Raw genomic sequence first — 18,013 nt, 5'->3', positions numbered from 1 at the left:
AGATCACCTTGAGCTGGAGTTACAGGCAGCTGTATGCCCCCTGATGTGGGTGCTGGAACGCAGCCAGTCTTTTAAACCACTGAGCCAGCTCTGCAGCCCAGTTTTCAAGATTTAAAAAACAACAAAAGATACTGTACATACTTCTGTGGCATGTCCCTTTCATTTAGCCGTATAATGTGGTAAATTTCTCTATTGTTTATATTAAGAACTCTGTAAACAACCGCCTAAGTTTTCAGGCTCACATACATTTGAAGAACTGGGGGTGGGGTGTGGGGTGTGCGGTTCTGGAGAGATGGCTAAGAGGTTAAGATCATCAGTCCAGAGAACTCCGGTTAGATTCCCAGCACACACATGACAGCTAACAACCGTCTGAACTCCAGTTTAGGGGATCTGACACCTGCTTCTGACTTCCTCTGGCACTACACAACATGAGTACACTTACACACGTGCAGACAATACACGCATACACATAAAATAAAAATATTTTTTTTAAAAAGAAAAACTGTGACTCTGGCAATCAGTAACTATGTTCAGCAAAGTTTGTAAAAATAAGATGGCAAGGTCTTGGGCAAAACTGAAGTCAGTTGGATGGCCCCACTCCCGGTGACCGGAAGGGCAGAAAGCACTAGCTGTTCTTCCACCACCATCCCTCGGATCTCTGGGACTTGGAGGGTCACCGGAAGCTGAAACGGTTCTGTGTGGCCTAGGTTCAGCAAGCTTCGTGGCCTGCGCGGAAATACTGAGGATACGTGAGCTGAGTCTCCGGGAGAGGTCGGGTCCGAGAAAAGCCCAGCGCTGACACTGGAAGGAAGTCGGCTGCCGCCTCGGCCCGGAGCAACAGCGCTGAGCCTCTTACGTCACCTAATTCCTTTTCCCAAAGCAGCCCCAGTCGTCGAAAGCTCTGGAAGCAGCGGACCCGCCCATTGCGGACGCACTTCCTGTTCCAAACGGAAGGGAGGGCTCCGGCCGAGCGTGCATGCTCCACGGGCCGCGCATGCGCCTTCCGCCGGGCAACCGGGCTGCACCTCGCGGGGCCGACTTCGCTTCCTTGCTGGGAGTGCGCCTGCGCGGTCGGTCGCTGAGGGGTTTTCACCTCCGCTTCCACTCCCCCTGACGCCCCACAGGGGCTCGGGCCCAGCGGGACCATGTTCACCAGCACGGGCTCCAGCGGGCTTTGTGAGTATCGACCTCACCATCGTTGTGGTCCCTTTCGCGCCATCCTGGGCACTTCCCTGTCGCGACTCGGGGACAGCGAAGACTCGGGGGTTTGCAGGAGGTTGGGGGTGCAGCCTTGGCTCCCCGCTCCCTTCCCTTGATATAGTTCCTGCACTTGGGGTGCTCCAGCGGGCCACCCCACTTCAGTCCTGGGAGACGAGTGGGCGCCCCGTCCAGTCACTCGCTTGCCTGGCGCCTCACCTGGTGCGATGCGCAGCAGCTTCGCGGCTGCTGTGGGTGGGCTGGGCAGTTAGGGTTCCGCTGGGCGCCCCAGTGAGCTCGTGGCTCGGGCCCTTGTCCTTTGCGGTGTAAGTGCCAGGCTGCAAGAAGAGGTTGTCCCTGTGGAGGCGACGCTGGAATCCTTCCCGGTTCCCTTTCCCCATTCCCCATTCATCTGGCCTGCTTTGGGACGGAACAGACTCATATAAAGTATGCATGCATTTCAGGAGCTCACTTCTCAGTTTTACTTACATGCATTTCTTCTCTATTGCCCCTGAAGAGTTCATAGACGAACAGAAACCTAACGCAAGTGCTTTAAAGTTAGGAAGTCATTTGGAGAAAGCGCACACCCTGCTTCTGGATGTTGCTGTGTTTGATTGGAATGTCAATGGTGGTCCGCAGGTAGAGGGCGGAGCAGTGAATTCAGCCCATGAAACAACTTTTTCTCAAGGCATTGTATTGAATTGACTTTAGACCTAAAGAACTCAATTATCGAAACAGCGCCGAGATTAGGCACTGATAAACCAGCAGCGAACTGTTTGAACAGATATTATAATTTGTAGTTACTTATCACTGTTAGTACTTCCCGTCTCTGTATGTTGATGATGCCAGAACACAGAAATGCCTGACACTTCCAAATAGTAAACTCTTGTGAATGTCATGAATCTTCCCCAGAATATGCTTCTTACTTCATCTGAGAGTAAATTACTGTCAGAGACACTGGTATACTTTTAAATTTTCCATATTCTCAACTTCTCAGGTTTTGAAGTAGGTTTAATATTTATGATCTCCCTTATTTCGAAAACTAATTTAATTTATGGACTCTTTCACACTTTGACTCCAGAATCCATCACGACTACTAGTGAATTAATCTTTATCCTCAAATTACCCTTTGGTTGAATATAGCTATTGAAGCTATTAAGGTGGTGTGGTTTTCCTGGGATTACAATGTGTGAATGGATAAATTAACAGATTTCTTTGATTTTAGTTGTTCATTCAGTCTTTGAGCTATCTTTGCTAAAGAATGGGGGTTGGAAAGATGGCTAAGTGAGTAAAGTACTTGCAATGTGAGTATGAGGACCTGAGTTCTAATTCCTACTACCCATGTTTAAAAGCCAAGCATTGTAGTGCGTATCTGTAACCCCAGCACCTCTAGAGAGATGGAGACAGGTGATTCCCAGGGGATTGTTAGCCAGCCAGTCTAGCCAGACCGGTGAGCTCCAGGTCCAATGGGAGACCCTGTCTCAAAAAAACAGAGCAGAAGAAGGATTGAGGAAGACATACTATCATCAACCCCTGGCTTCCACACGTACCCTTGGATGAGCACTCATACACATGGATGCACATGCATAAAATACATACACACAAAGGGAGAAGAAATATGCTATTAGTTGCATTACCATATTAGGGATTAGGTTGTATGGGCAGAATGTAGTCAAGTTTGATATAGCACAACTCTGGGGAAGGTAATAATTTATTATTATCTACCTATGGCACAGTAGATGAATGTTGGATTCTAGGAGCCAAATTGTTGTCATAGGTCCCTCCTCAGCTCTCTTAAGTGTGTCCACAGTGTAAGAGTTGATGAAATGGCTTTTCCTCTTAGTCATATTTGATGTGTTCATTTAACAAACATTGGGGCATGTACTATGATGAAAACTTTTGGGTTCAGTGTTTGGTATTTACAGTGCAGTTTAGCCCTAGTTTTTTCTGGACTGGTCATTTGGCAAGTATGAATGTTAGTGACTTATCCTGCTTTTAAAAAAGTTTTACTCTGGCAAAGCTACCCACCGGGTCATCTCCTTAAGATAAGAAGTTGTATAAGTCTTTGGTTAAGTCAAAGTCTGCTCTTGAGTATTCAAGGAAGGATAATAGGTTTATCTGCCTATCCTTGCCCTAGGGGTGGGGAATGAACTGAGAGAGAAATCACTGCCATTTCTTACACCTGCATATTTCCTGCATTTTTGGCTAGTAGATTTTTGGTGCTTTAGAGTTAAACCTTTTCTTTTTTTCCTTTTCTGTAATTCATTCATTCATACATTTACTCATTCAACAGGTGTCAGTTGCGTGCCCATTGAAGCCACACATGGTTTAAGTATAGGGAATAAAAGTAAACAAAGTGAAGGAGTCATCACATAAGTTAATAAATAAAGTGCTTTCAACTAGAGGCATGCCAATGGATGATGGCAGAGATTGGAGTGGTGGTGGAGTGCTGCTGTGGTCAGGGAAGAAGTCTGGGAAGGTGATGAAAGAGCCAACCATGCTAGAATTTGTTGAAAAAATCATTCAAAGAAAGGGGGACTCACATAAAGACTGGAGCAGGTACAGCAGCATCTTAGCAGGGTCTACAGAAGCCTTGTGATGCCAGGGCAGGAAATGAGGACAAGGGCATTTGTGACCATTTCTTTGAAATTGAATTGCTCTGTGTTGTGCAGTTGTGACTTGGTAAAAGTACATATAGTGTTTATAATGTATTTTAAATTTCTTTTTAAAAAAATTCAAATATAGACCAGTCCTGACATTCAACTCTACATTGAATAATACATGCAATCATTTATTAATAAATAACTCCTTTTACTCATTTTGTAGTATATTCCCTTTGTAATAATGCACTCAACATAACACTAATTACATGTTTAATGAATTCCAGGTATAGTTCCCAAAGATTTCAGGGTCTAGAGGAGGAAAAAAAAAAAGGTCACCTGTGTTCAGTGCAGTGGGTTTATTGTCTGGTTGGGGAAGAGATGCAGTTGTTAACACATTTTCCTAGTGCAGGCAATATGTGAACTAATTTTTATTGTTTTATGTATATGAGCCTGTATGTATGTAAGTATATCTGTGTCATGTAATGCTTTCAGAGACCAGAAGAGGTCCTGGAACTGGAGTTACAGATGGCTGTTAGCTGTCATGTGGGTGCTGGAAACTGAACCCTGGTCCTCTGCAATACCAGTTAGTGCTCTTAATTGCTGAACTATCTCCAGCACCTGAGCTGATTTTTGGGCGGTAGGGCTTTGTCAGGCATAACAGTGGAGAATAGGCTGAGCTTGGCAGAGTGGGGTAAAGAGGCAAGCAATGAAAAATTAGAGAGTTTTTGATTATGGTTAGAGTGGGCAGTCCTAAGGTGAAATCATCAGAGGGCAGGGATATGACAGGAACTGGGGGCAGAACGGGTAGACATTTTAACATTTAAAGAAGGAGAAGCAGCAGAGCTGGGAAGCAAGCTGAGGCGTGGTTGAGGGAGTGGGAAGATGCCAAGGAGAGAATTGTGGACAACTAACTATAACTAGATGTCCTGGTTAGTTTATGTCAACTTGACACAAACTAGAGTCACCTGGGAAGAGGGGTTATCAATTGAATAATTTCTTCCATCAGACTGGCCTGTGGGCATGTCTGAGGGACATTTTCTTTCTAATTGGTGCAGGAAAGCCCAGCCCACCGTGGCAATGATATCCCTGGGCAGGTGGGCCTAAGAAAAGAAAGCCAAGGGAAGCAAGCCAGGAAGCAGCGTTCCTCTGTGGTCTCTGCTTTAGTTTCTGCCTCCAGGTTCCTGCCTTGGCTTCCCTTGATGATGGACTGTAGTATAAGCTGAAGTGAACTCTTTCCTTCCCCAAATTGGTTTTGACCAGTGTTTTATCATAGCAACAGAGAAGCAAACTAGAACAATAGACAAATGCAGCAAATGCTTTTCAAACAAAGTCTGAAAAGTGACTTTTGAGAAGAAAAGGGCACACCCAGAACCTTTCCAGAACAGCTTGTCCAGTTGTTTTGGAGATAAGTGAGATGATGTTTGATCAAGGAGTGAGTGGGACAAAAAGAAGAGACACTGAGCTCAAGAGCCCTTTCATGTATTAGGTCAAGAGGGGCAGACTAGTGAGTTGTACTTTGAGGTGACTGTAGATACAGGGAAAGCTTCAGTTGAGGGAAACTTAGGTCATTTTTAACGCTGTTGGGAAGGACACACTGGGGAGTGTGACGTTGAAGATTAGGAAGAAATGAAAGAGTAAAGCCCTGAGAAGCAGGGGAAGATAACAAGGTCCAAGCCCATTGTGAGTCCACTGCTCCTTGCTGTGGGAAGAGGATGGGAGGTGATGCTTGGTAGTGGAGCAGTAGTTTGCAAATGCTGCCTGTCCCATCTAAAAACAAAAAAAGAGCGAATAAACAAACAATACCTTTATGGGTCCCATCCTCAGAATTACATTCAGAAGGGCTAATTTGGCCACCAGAAATACGGATTTTTGTCTCCCTTCCTCTTCCTTCTGTGTTTTTAAAGGTTCTCCCTGAGAGTCAGTTGAACACACAGATCACAGCAAGAGAGTGGCCAGCAGGAAGGGAGGGATAACAGTCTGGTAGTGAGTTGTAGAAGGCCTGATTAAGGTGACAGCAGGGAGAATGGACACCGTAGAGAATCTGAAAGGTGTTTAGGCAGGTGAGTTGTGTCAATCAAATATATTGGATCAAAGGGAGAAGAGATTAGAAATGACTGGTTATGGCATGGACAGCTGGGTGGAACATGGGGTTACCATTTACTAAGTAGGGAACACAAGGAAAGGCATGCTCATTTGTGGGGTGGGTGAGTTCATTCTGTGTAGTGTTGAAGCATCTGCAGAATCCAGTTGGAGATGTGCAGGAGACACTTGGGGAACAGACATGGTGGAATGGGAACTAGAATGGAAGGGAAGGAGGACTGCAAAGGGAGTAACATTAGGCGGAGGGCAGAACTGCATGCCTTTCTGTTGTGTGCAGGTTGGGCAGAGAAGAGGACCTATCAGAGTAGGCAGTGGTGGGCATCTTCTTCCCTAGTCTAGTTGTACATGCCATACCCTCTTCATTGTAAACGCACAATCCTCAGCTTCTTCATGCTGTCCTGTATAGTGACTGACCCATCCCCAGATGAGGATCCGCCTGATCTCTGATTCATTGGCCCTTGCCTGGCATCTCTTTCTCACGTCGGCAGTGTGGACCATATACTGCAGTTAAGTATCTCAGTTGCAGTTTCATCTAGATTCCACTGCTATTCTTGTCTTGCTATGCATGTTGAGTAAGACTTCACCCTGTGTTAATTTTGGTGTCTGATCCAAGCTAAGCCGTAGGAATGGGTTCTCAGTTAAGTTTCTTGGATTTGGCTATTCCTCTGCGCTACTTCCATTTCACCTCCAGCCTCAAGACTGTTCCCATTTTCTACACATCTCTCTTTCAGCCTAACCAAAAAATGAGAGCTATCACTTGGGCACTCCTTCTCCTTCCTGTTTTCTTCACTACCTTGTGTCTACAGTCACTTATCAATGTTCTTTCCTCCTGTCTAAAGGAGTCAAGTTTCTTCTCTTAACATGGTCTAGATTCTACTTACTCTTACCCTCTGCCTTTTCTGAAATCATTATTATTATTATTATTAATATTTTGTAAACCCTCTTTTCTTGGGAGAATGAACCTGGTACTTGGCAGAGCTGATGCTTTCTCCTGTGGCTGTCTCAGGGGCTCTTGGAGACTCCCAGAGCTAGAAGCCTCTTTCTTACCTGCTGCTCCCTTGACGTGGGAGTACATCTTTATTATGGTGATGTAGACTGCCTATACTTTAGATCACTGGTGTTAGAAAGGAGGGCGAAGGAGCTGCTGTGGTAAAGTTCCTAGTTTTCTCCCTAGTAAATGCTTGATCAGGCTTAATATTGGTAAGTGGTCTTTTCTGAACCTCTTCTTGTAAATATGGAAACAAATCTATTGAGATTTATGAGTTGAGGTCCTGCCCAACTGTATGCCGTCAAATGGTGCTTTTTAGTCCTCTTTTTTTTTTTTTTGAGACAGAGTCTCATTCTAGACTGATCTAGAACTCACTGTAGTCTAGGCTGGCTTCAGACTACAGAAATCCTTCTGCTCTTTGACCTTCCAAGTGCAAGATTAAAAGCGAATCACCACACCCAGCTTTAGTCCTCATCTGTCTGAATGGTCTCCTATGTTTGACCTTAAGGCCCAAATTTTTAACTCTTCAATGACCCCTATATCCCCTTATTTGACTTTTTGTATACCTCTTGGCCACATCTACTTAGTTTCTGGTATATCTTCAGATCGGGGTGGATAAATCCGAGTGAGACACAGCTGGATTCAGGCCTTTGATGATTCACAATGCTGGTCAGTAATACCAAGGTGTCCTGCTGATAAAATTCTACTGTGAATGGGTCATTTAAAGTGAGAAATACAGTGCTTAGCTGGACTGGAATTTTCCCTGAACTGAACTGTTCACCGATTCAAATTATTTTTTAGGGAGGAGCCTCAGGTGAGATGTAGAGAGGTTTGATAGCCAAAAGTCCACTGGTATCATCCTGTGGTGTGGGCATGTGCCACTAGAGAGATGACCATTCAAGGTCTTAGAGCCCATCTGCTTCAAGAACCTGAGTATTCTGTCCCCATGTGATGGTGAACTGGACACCCTCAACATTTATCACTGCCCTCAGGACAAAACCATATGTGATGGTTTGAATGAGAGTGTCCCCCATAGGCTCCAAGCATTGACTGTTTTTTTTTTTTTTGGCCTTTTAGAGACAGGGAGTCCCTGTAGCCCCAGCTGGCCTGGAACTCACTATGTAGACCAGACTGGCCTTGAACTCACAGCAATCTGCCTGCCTGTGCCTCCCAGGTGCTGGGATTAAAGGCGTATACCACCATGCCCAGCAGTATTTGGACATTTTTATCCCCAGTTGGTGGCCCTGTTTTGGGAGGTGTTTTAGAAGGTGTTGTCATGCCAGAGGAAGCATGTCATTGGGAGCAGGCTTAGAGAGTCCTTAAACCTTGCCAGATTTTTAGTCACTCTCTTGTCTTCCTATGCCTGCTTGAAGATGTGAGCACTCCTATTTCTACTCTGGCTACCTTCTGTCACCATGCCTCCCCACCGTGATGGACTCTAATACCTCTGGAACTGTAAGCTTAAATAAACTATTCCTTTTATAAGTTCCCTTGATCATGGTGTTTTATTATAGCAACAGAAAAGTAACTAATGTATCATATTCTTTCTTTTTTTTGAGACAGGGTCTCCCTGTAGCCCCGGATGGCCTGGAACTTTGATCTCACAGAGATCTGTTTCTGCCTTTCCAAGTACTGGGAAAGGCATGTGCTACCACCCAGCCATATTCTTAAATATATATTCAGTGTGTTGAATACTTTACTTGTGGAAGATAACCAAAATAACTTCATTTTGGACTCACCAACTCTTTAAAATATACTCATCTGAGGACACATTTATGCCTATATGAAAAATATAAGGCTTAAGATATCAAAGATAGCTGTTTAAGGACCATTTCTGTGGGCCAGTCAACCTTCAGGGCTCTCAGGATTTAGTTTAATAGCAATTAAAAAGCCAAACATATATTCAGACGCTGGTAATCTTAGATAATAGAAGTCATGTAACAGAAGCTGTTACTTTGCTCTCTCTTGCTGTGATAAACACCATGACCAAAAGCAACTTGGGAAGGAAAGAGTTTATTTCATCTTAATAGCTCTCAATCACATTTAGTTATTGAGAAAACCACAGCCCTGACTTGAAGAATGCTGCTTGCAGGCCTATAGGCCTGTCTGATGAAGACAGTTCCTCAACTGAGGTTTCTTCTTCCCAGATGACTGCAGTTTTGACAAAAACTAACCAGCACAGAAACTCAATTTAAAAAATTACAAGTATCGAACTCATTGTATTAATCACCATTGAAATCTTCATTCAAAGGCAAGACTTTTTCTTTCCTGTTTTCTGGTTTGGACTTGTCACATTGGTAAATTTCTGTATCTTGGTGCAGTGCTTAGCCCTTTGATAGGCATTGACCCTTGTATTTTGGTGCCTTAGTGGAAACTTTAGTTATTATCATCTTATTTTAGTTGTGTTTCTTTTTTTGTGGGCAAAGTGTAATTTAGAGTTTATATATTTCTGCTGTAATCAGGTCTGGGTTGTCTGAGTCCTTTACAGCTGCCTTTAAAGCCTGACTCCTGGCCTTAAGCTGATACCCACATTCATTAAAAAATTTGGGACTGTATTTCTGAAATTCCAAGAAACATACTATTTCTTTGTTGGGGTCCTCTGTTATGCAAAGTAGAAGTCTCTTCACGTCCGGATAGCTCACGAGCTCGGAAACCATGTGCTGCAGATTCCTTTCATAGCAGAGTGCCTTCCTGGCATCCTCCCTGACTCTTCTTTTAAAGTGCTCGCCACAAATACATGCCCTCTGGCACAGGAGCTACCAGGTTTTTAATCAGGTGTTGTCTGATAGCCTGATAGAAGCCCACTGCCCTATGTAAATGAGGCATCCTAAAAGTACCTATCAGCTAAGGCTTCTTCTGCTGTCTCTACACTATAAATAGTCCTAGTTTTACCCCAATAAAGTTGGAGCTGGAGCTGAATCACTGAGATCTGAGCTGAGTCACTTGTCTTGAGCTGTAACACTAAATCCTGTGATCCAGTCTCCCCGGGGGGCGCTATTCCTCCGTTGCCGACTCGCAGACACCCTGGCTTTCGCCATCCCTCATACGCTTCCCGTGTGGTCCAAGTGGCCAGTGGACCTCACATCCTGAGGAAGGTATATGGGTGAAATAGGGACAGGATCGACTGAGTAGACCTCAGTAATGGAGGAGCTTTCACTGCCCAGGAGTGCGTGCTGGGACCCTGAGAGCCCAGCGCGACCTCGCCTATATCTGGCGCCCAACGTGGGGCACCAGCTCCAAGCTGGCACGAGGTTCAGAAGCTCCACGTTGTGGCACGGGGTTCAGAAGCTCCACGTTGTTTTTCATAAGGAAAAATTAGATATTAACCAGGGTGGATAACATTGAAGGATCTACATTTTAAATTGAGATTAGTAGCTTTAGAAAGTTTGGAAAATAGAGACTGTTGGCAGTTCAGTTAATTTCATTTATCTCTTCTTTTCCTGCACATTTATGTTTTCATTTTAAAACTGAGTTTAACCAGGCATGGTGGAGCACACCTTTAATTCCAGCATTCAGGAGGCAGAGGCAGATGGATCTCTGTGAGATCAAGGCCAGTCTGGTTTACATAGTGAGTTCCAGGCCAGCTGGGGCTACAGGGAAACCCTGTCTCAGTAAACCCAACTTATTTTGTTATTATTGTGAAATGACTACATTTTCATCAAACAAATTTCTGAAATGTAGAAAATCACTAGGAAGAAATAAAATGGCATTTATTGGCGTTTGGGTGTTCTGTTTTTTCAAGTGTAAACACTAATAACCACCAGCTAAGTAAAAACAGACCACACTCAAAAAACACTTTGTATTTGACTTTATGTCACCCAGCAGAACCTTTTATGATGTAATTGTGACTGTGTGTATTCTGGTTTGCTTTTTTGGTATTCTTCTGACTTTTCCCTAGTGTGCTGTTCTTGCATAATTGAGGGTTTCTTCTCTCCTGGTTTTTTTTTTTTTCCTCTTACAATACTGCTGAGAGCACCTTGGTTCTAAGCTATTCCTAGAAGTGAAAAAAGGCTAAATAAATAGACCAAGAATGTGTCTCAGTTGGTAGAGTACTTATATAGCATGCACGAGGCCCCAGATTTTATTCCCAATAATGTATATCAGATGTGGTTGGTTGTGCACGCCTGTAATCTCAGCACCTGGGAGGTGGGTACAGGAGGATCAGAAATTCAAACTTACCCTGTGTTACATAAGAGTTTGAGGTGAGTCCAGTATATATGAGATCCTGTCTAAGAAAAAAAGTCAAATAAAGCACCTAATAATGTGTGTTACCATAAGAGTTAGATAAAGCCTCTAATAAAGTGTGTTACCATAACTTTTGGCACATAGTGTCAAATTCCAATCTCTGTAAGGGTATACTAAATTAAAACTGCAGCAGTTGGAGAAAAATTATGTACGTTTACTTTTCACAGCTGTTCTCCGAAGATTATGAAAATAGGTATTGTTCACCCTACCACAAATGGGTTGTAGTGTCTCAGAAAATATCTTTTTCGAGATTATGTAGCTAGTATGTGGATGAGCGAGATTTGACCCAGATTCATCTGCCTCCAAAGTCTCCCACGTCACGTATCATTCCACACCAATACTTTAGTCTCTGTAATGGAAGATGTCAATGGTAATATAACTTAAGTTTTAGGACTTACAGCTAGGAAAAAATCCTAATTTAACTAGGAATTCTTCATATCTATATTTTTATTTTTCAGTCAACAACTAGTAAGTGTAAACTATTAGTTTTACTTATAGAACAATTGCTACATGTGGGGTGCTGTGCTGAGCAGTTTGCATGTTAACTCTAATTTGCAGAACAATCCTGTGAGGTGGGTGTTATTCTCTGCAGCTTGCCAGTAGGGAAGCTGAGGCACAAGGCCTTGAAGTGTCTTTCCCAAAGACCACAGAGCTAGTGAGGAGCAAGACTAGAGTTTGTTTGTTTATTTATTTAGAGACAGGGTCTCCCTATAGTCTCAGCTGGCCTGGCATTCACTATGTAAACCAGGCTGGCCTTGAACTCACAGAGATCCACATGCCTCTACCTCACAAATGCTGGGATTAAAGGTATGTGCTATCACGCCAGGTTAAGACTAGAGCTTAAACCAGGCAGTCTGTTGCTATCTTCTGTGTTGCTAGCTACCGCCTCTCATTCTTAAGGCCATTCATTTCCACACATCTTGATTGCTATGGACTGATGATAGAAATGCCGGCTGAGGCTAGCAGTAGGGATTGTATTCTGGTCATTGCAACTGCATTATTTGTGTCCTTGCACGTGGCTTTCATTCCTGCCCTTGGAACTGCAGCCCATCCATGTGTTCTGATGGTGCCAAGTTCAACAGTTTCCCTCTTCCCATATCAGGACCAAGGTCCAGCTTGCTTTCAGTGGAGATGTTCATGTCCTAATTAGGATCTTTGTTGAATGTATGCTCTGATTTGTGTGTGCTCCTTTCCCTAATTATGTTTTCCTTCTTCCAACTGTCTCCATCCTCAGATAGTTTTTATCGGTTTTAATAATGGCAGTGGAACTTTCCTTTCATCAAGCTAATTTACAAACGCATTTGTATAGAATTTTGGTAACAGCAACTTGATAAATAATTTACTCCAGCACTTTTGGTATATGTTTTGGAAATACTAGTACTCTGAGAAGTCCTGAAGTTTTAACACTCATTTAAACTATAAATGGGCTGGGTGTCGTGGTGCACACTTTTAATCTCAGCACTAGGGAGGCAGAGAGGCAGGTGAATCTCTCTGAGTTCAAGGCCAGCCTGGTCTACATAGTGAGTTCCATGATAGCTAGGGCTACATGGTGAGGCCATCTCAAAAACAAAAAGAATAAAAGAGAATTATAATTTCTCATTTTTTTATTCTTTGAAAATTTTGTAGGTATATACAATGCATCTTCATCATATCACCAGATATTTCTATGTGTGTGTGTTTGTGTAGATTTGGTGAGAGTGCACTTGTATCCATATGCACGTGCCAGAGGTGAGTGTTGGGTGTCATACTTAGTTGGTCTCCGCCTTACTTTTCTGAGATAGTTTCTCACTGAACTTGGGGCATGATTTGCTCCCTCATGTATGCATACGTCCTCAAACATCCACAGAGCAGGCTGAAGTGCTCCTTTCCTCACTTAAAAATGCTGTCTTCTCCTAAAAATGACTACTACAGGCTTTACAAGGAATATTATACCATAAAACATTAGCACATTTTCTTTTTTTTTTCTTTTTTTTTTCTCTTTTTGGTTTTTGAGACAGGGTCTCCCTGTAGTCCCAGCTGACCTGGAACTTGTTGTGTAGACCAGGCTGGCCTTGATCTCACAGAGATTCACCTGCCTCTATCTCCCTAGTGCTGGGATTAAAGGCATGCACCACCATGCCTGGCTCTCAGTTTTAACCTTAAGTGAATTTACCCACATTAACAATCTTCAAAGCTGACTTTTGATATTTTTGTTTTGTATTATAAGACTGAAACATTCTTGCTGAAAAAAGTTGCATAGATATATAATGTAGAAAGGGCTACTGGTCTCACAATTACTTTCTCACTCAAACAGCATGAATTGCCTACATTCTCCTCTCTTAGGCACACACAGATAGGTATATATACATGTGTCTGATTTTGGTTGAGTATAGAAATGATGTTTGAATGTACATTTTAAAAATCTCAACATTAGATATTCAAAAATCGTAAGTTCAAATGATTATAATGTTTTTATCATACTATAGTGCTTTTCTCTGTATTTTCCCACGGAGAAGCTATGAAGTTTCTGTTTATAAGTTGAGATCACATTGTCCTCCTTTTTGTCGTGGCCTGTTGTTGCTGCTGTCATGCAGGGCTGGGGATTGGCCCCAGTCCCTAGGCAGACACTCTGCCCTGAGCTACAGCCCCAGCCATGAGCACACTTTGACCTCATCAAAAGGAGTGATCACAGATGTGGAATTAGAGGGTCAAGGAATGTGGACATTGTGAAGCTCTTGATGTGTGCTGCCAAATCCTGAGAAGAAGGATATGTTCTTTACACTGACCTGTCGCTGAGGAACATGTCTTCCTCATCAAACTTGTAACCACTGTGCACAGCAACTTAATTCTGCTGACAGAGAGATTAGATGTTCTTTCCTTGTTATCTTCATCCATAGTTCTTTGCCTAGGTGAGAGCGCCCTTATCCCTCTTTCGTGTTTGTTAGACACTCATCTTACAATTTTGGTTTGCTCACTACACATATTAGTTATCTTTGTAATTTTAAATAATGCAGAACATCTGTTTTAAAAAATTATCAATTTTTGGCATAATCAGTAGACTCCCATGAAAATGAGACATGAGTCCAGGAGCACATGTACCTTCTCTGTACCCTGCTTCCTAATTTGTGTGTTATGTATATGCTGTGTGTTACAGCCTCATTTGCAATAGTTCCATGATTTGTCTATGGGTTGGTTTTTATATAGAAAATCAAAGCCAATAGCTATACAAACATTACTGTGGTTGTGTATTTGTTGTGGAAACAAGGTATATGATTGTACTTACAGAAAGAAATAAACCTCTAAGTCAGAAAACCTTTGCTGCTTTAAGGAGCCTCTTAATTTCTTGTATTTCTGTACTACTTGAAGGTCATACTAGTTACTGCTATTTCTTGAGGCTTGGGTCATCTTTTGTCTTGGCATCTTGATTTTGTTTTGTTTTGTTTCCCTGGCATCCTGCTGGAATGAACTCCTGTGAGGCCATGGGTGGTGAACTTTTGGATCCTTGCTTGCCTTTAAAATTTTTAAAAAATTTTATTTATGTGCATGTTCCTGCTGGACTGTATGTACACCAAATGCATGCAGTGCCTGTGGAGGCCAAATGGGGGCATCAGATGCCCTGGTACTGGAGTTATAGGTGCTTATGTGAGCCATCCAGTGTGGGTGCTTGGCACTAAACCTGGGTCCTCTGCAAGTACTTTGAATTGCTGAGGCACCCCACTTTTTTGTTTTTGTTTGTTTGTTTTTTGAGACAAGTCTCCCTGTAGCCCCAGCTGACTTTCAACTCACTAAGGAGACCAGGCTGGCCTTGATCTCACAGACATCTGCCTGCCTCTGCCTCCCAAGTGCTGGGATTAAAGATGTGTGCCACCATGCCTGGCTCCCCACTCCCTTTTTGGCATGGTATTTATATAGCTGATTTATATACTCTGATTTGACTATTCCCACCTTTACACTTGGTTCTAGTGTTTTTAGGGTTTAAGTGGGACCTGTTCTTTCTTCACACTAGTGGTTGGAGGTGTTCAGCAGTTCCTAGTCTGCTCACAGACAGATGACTACGTAGGAGTCCAAATGTAAATGGTTTCTAGCTTGATTTTCCTTATGCATTTTCACCAGGAAGGATGGGTCAGTTTCCTTAGATCATCTAAGCTTTAAAGTCAGACCTGGGCCTCTCTACCTGGTAGATTTGTGGTTTCCCTTGTGTTCTTTTCAAGTAGACCAAGGACGTCTGCAGTGGCAGTCTAGTAAAGCACATGACGCTTCCTACTTATCTGGATTCTGATATCCTAACAGAAGTCCTCATAGCTCTGGCATCTTTACTGGCCTTTCTTGGGGTTGAGAGTCACTGAGTCTTTGAACACCTGACACCATCCTGGGCTTGTCACAGTTGGTTACCCACAGCATTTTCACTGAACGTGGTCTTATGATTTCAGTCCTGTCGTAAAGTGACTTTGCTGATGGATGCCTACCTCAGTGATGCCTCTGTAGACCAGACTGGGGGAGAAGCAGGTCACAGCTCTGTGTCATACAGAGGTTGGAGGGAAGAGACAGAGAAGGAGAATTTTGCTGACACTAAGGTTGGGGTATTTTGGGACTGGAGAGATGGTTCAGCAGTTAAGAGCTCCTGCTGCTCTTACAGAGGACCTGAGTTCAATTCCCAGCACCCATATGGCAGCTAACAACTATCTGTAACTCCAGTTCCAGGGGAATCCAACACCCTCTTCTGACCTCAGGCATTGAACTACACGGGTGCACTTACACACATGCAGGCAGTACACTCATTCACAGAAAATAAAAATAGTAAAAGAAGGCCGGGTGTGGTGGCACACACCTTTAATCCCGGCACTCGGGAGGCAGAGGCAGGTGGATTTCTGTGAGTTCAAGGCCAGCCTGGTCTACATAGTGAGTTCCAGGCCAGCTGGGGCTACAGGGAGAACCTGTCTCAAAAAGACCAAAATAATAATAATAATAATAATGAAAGATTGGGGTATTTAGACAAAAGTCTAGATTTCTGTTTTCTCCTAAGGTGAGAGACCTGGCACCCTCAGGGCTAAGATGTTTTATGAAAATGGTCAGCTAATTGTGCACTGCTGTCTTGCCATGGACTTCCTGTTTCACTGAGCATGCCTGGTCTCGAGTTCTTGAATCAACCTTTTCTTGTCACCTACTGCACATTTCCACATTTTAAAATTATATTTTCTGGGGGCCAGGCGTGGTAGCGCATGCCTTTTATACCAGCACTTGGAGGACAGAAGGAGGAGTATTTCTGTGAGATCAAGGCCAACCTGGTCTACATAGCAAGTTCCAGGCCAGCTTGGACTACAAAGAGACCCTATCTTAGCTCTCACACACACCCCAAAAATTATTTTTTCTCTTTTATAGTCTATTGTATAGGTTCCACAAATATCTTGATTTGCCTTTCAGAGTTGTTCCTACTGTTCAATGATTTATCTTGTATTTTCTTGTATTTATGTGAAATGTTAATGTTAGTTTTACCTTTTTTTTTTTTTTCCGGTCTTTGAGACAGGGTCTCCCTGTAGCCCCAGCTGGCCTGGACCTTGTTATATAGACCAGACTCACTGCCTCCCGAGAGCTGGGATTAAAGGTGTGTGCCTTTCAGCAGTCACTGCCTTTTAGATTTAATGAAAGGGTTAATGTATATATAAAAATCTTCCTAGTAAGTATAAATCCAGTTAGTGTTCAGCATTAGTGGTAGTGCTAAAATAAAATATAGATGCTTACTGCCCGTGGCACCTTGCAGATTCGATATACTTTTCTCTGGCATTCCAGCCAGCCTCAGCCTTCAGTGCTATTTCACAAATTTCTTTTTAATTTATTGCTGCTGTTCCCTAACTCACACTGCTTAAATGTTTTAGATAAGCTTATTTTTATATCTAGAGGGCAAGTCTTTCTTCCTCTTTTTTTTTTTTTCCAAAAACTTCTTAGCATTTTCTTCTGTTTATTTTCCCAATAAACTTCATAAGCATTGGTACAGTTCCAAGTATTTATTGGCCACCCGATGAGCCAGGTACTCTGCCCAATTGCTTGGAGACCTGTAAAAGAAACAGTCAGTGTGGCAAGCACCTGGTGTCATTGAATTCTCCCCAGGGTAGGAGGGACAGAAAACAGTTCATGGATGACTATCAGGGTTTTACTTCTAAACACTCTTGGGACTTCTAAACTGGGACCTTTTGCTCCCTCGCAGTCTTACAGAGGTCCTTCTGGAGATGGTTACCAGGAAGCACACATTCCTCATGTGTACGGTCACTGAAGAGAAGTGGCCTGGGTACTGGATCATGATGCAAGTTGAAGTTCTTTCTTGAAGTACACAGCTTGCTGTGAGGACTTGAACCTTATTTTTTGTCTAGTCCCTTTCTGCTGAAATGTTTGTAAGAAAGTTATTTTATGTGATACTAAATTATCCCCTTTCTATAGCAACCCTGAGAAATTTACCAAGTAGTTAAATAGTCATTAATGGGAAAACCAATGTTGTGGTAGGATATGGTGGCCCCTCCTCTCAAGGGCGTGAACCACACTGGGTTTTTTGCCAGGTATATTTTTTTACATGCCAGACTTGTGGGGGCAGACAGAGTTGCTGTGTTGCTGCTCCCCCACTGTGTCCGCAGCTAGAGTGCTGCTTTAGCAGCCCACATGGCTAAGCTTTGCAAAACCTGTGGTTAGTGTCTTCAGTGCTCAGAATATGCAAGTAAAATTCACATAAGATTTACGCTCTAACCTTTTAAAAGCAAATGTGCACTGGCTTCTGGTACATTTGTATTGTACCGTGAGGTTTGTCTTTCCTGTGGCGAGAATCAGAACTTCATCCTTTTTTTCTGAATAGCATGCCATTGTATGGGTATACTATATTTTGTTTATTCATTTGTTGGTGAACTCTGGGTTGTAC

General features: G+C 43.1%; 1 protein-coding gene across 4 annotated transcripts in view; it reads left to right on the top strand.

The window, feature by feature from the left end:
* Positions 1-982: 982 nt before the first annotated feature.
* Ubac2 (UBA domain containing 2) overlaps positions 983-18,013 on the top strand; it is a 167,732-nt gene continuing 150,701 nt past the window's right edge. For 3 of the 4 annotated variants that reach the window (XM_029558881.1, XM_029558880.1, XM_008823563.3), the window contains exon 1: positions 1,007-1,176. In XM_029558881.1, coding sequence (XP_029414741.1) covers positions 1,146-1,176 — 31 coding nt within the window. In that variant the 5' untranslated portion in view covers positions 1,007-1,145. Of the gene's footprint in view, positions 1,177-18,013 lie in introns of all 4 variants that reach the window. The other variant, XM_017795716.2, reaches the window with a different exon arrangement.

The sequence above is a fragment of the Nannospalax galili genome, unplaced genomic scaffold, assembly GCF_000622305.1.
Source record: "Nannospalax galili isolate Female #2095 unplaced genomic scaffold, S.galili_v1.0 scaffold528, whole genome shotgun sequence".
Lineage (NCBI taxonomy): Eukaryota > Metazoa > Chordata > Mammalia > Rodentia > Spalacidae > Nannospalax > Nannospalax galili.
The sequence above is the reverse complement of the archived record's forward strand: the minus strand, read 5'-3'. Positions and strand labels throughout refer to the sequence as shown.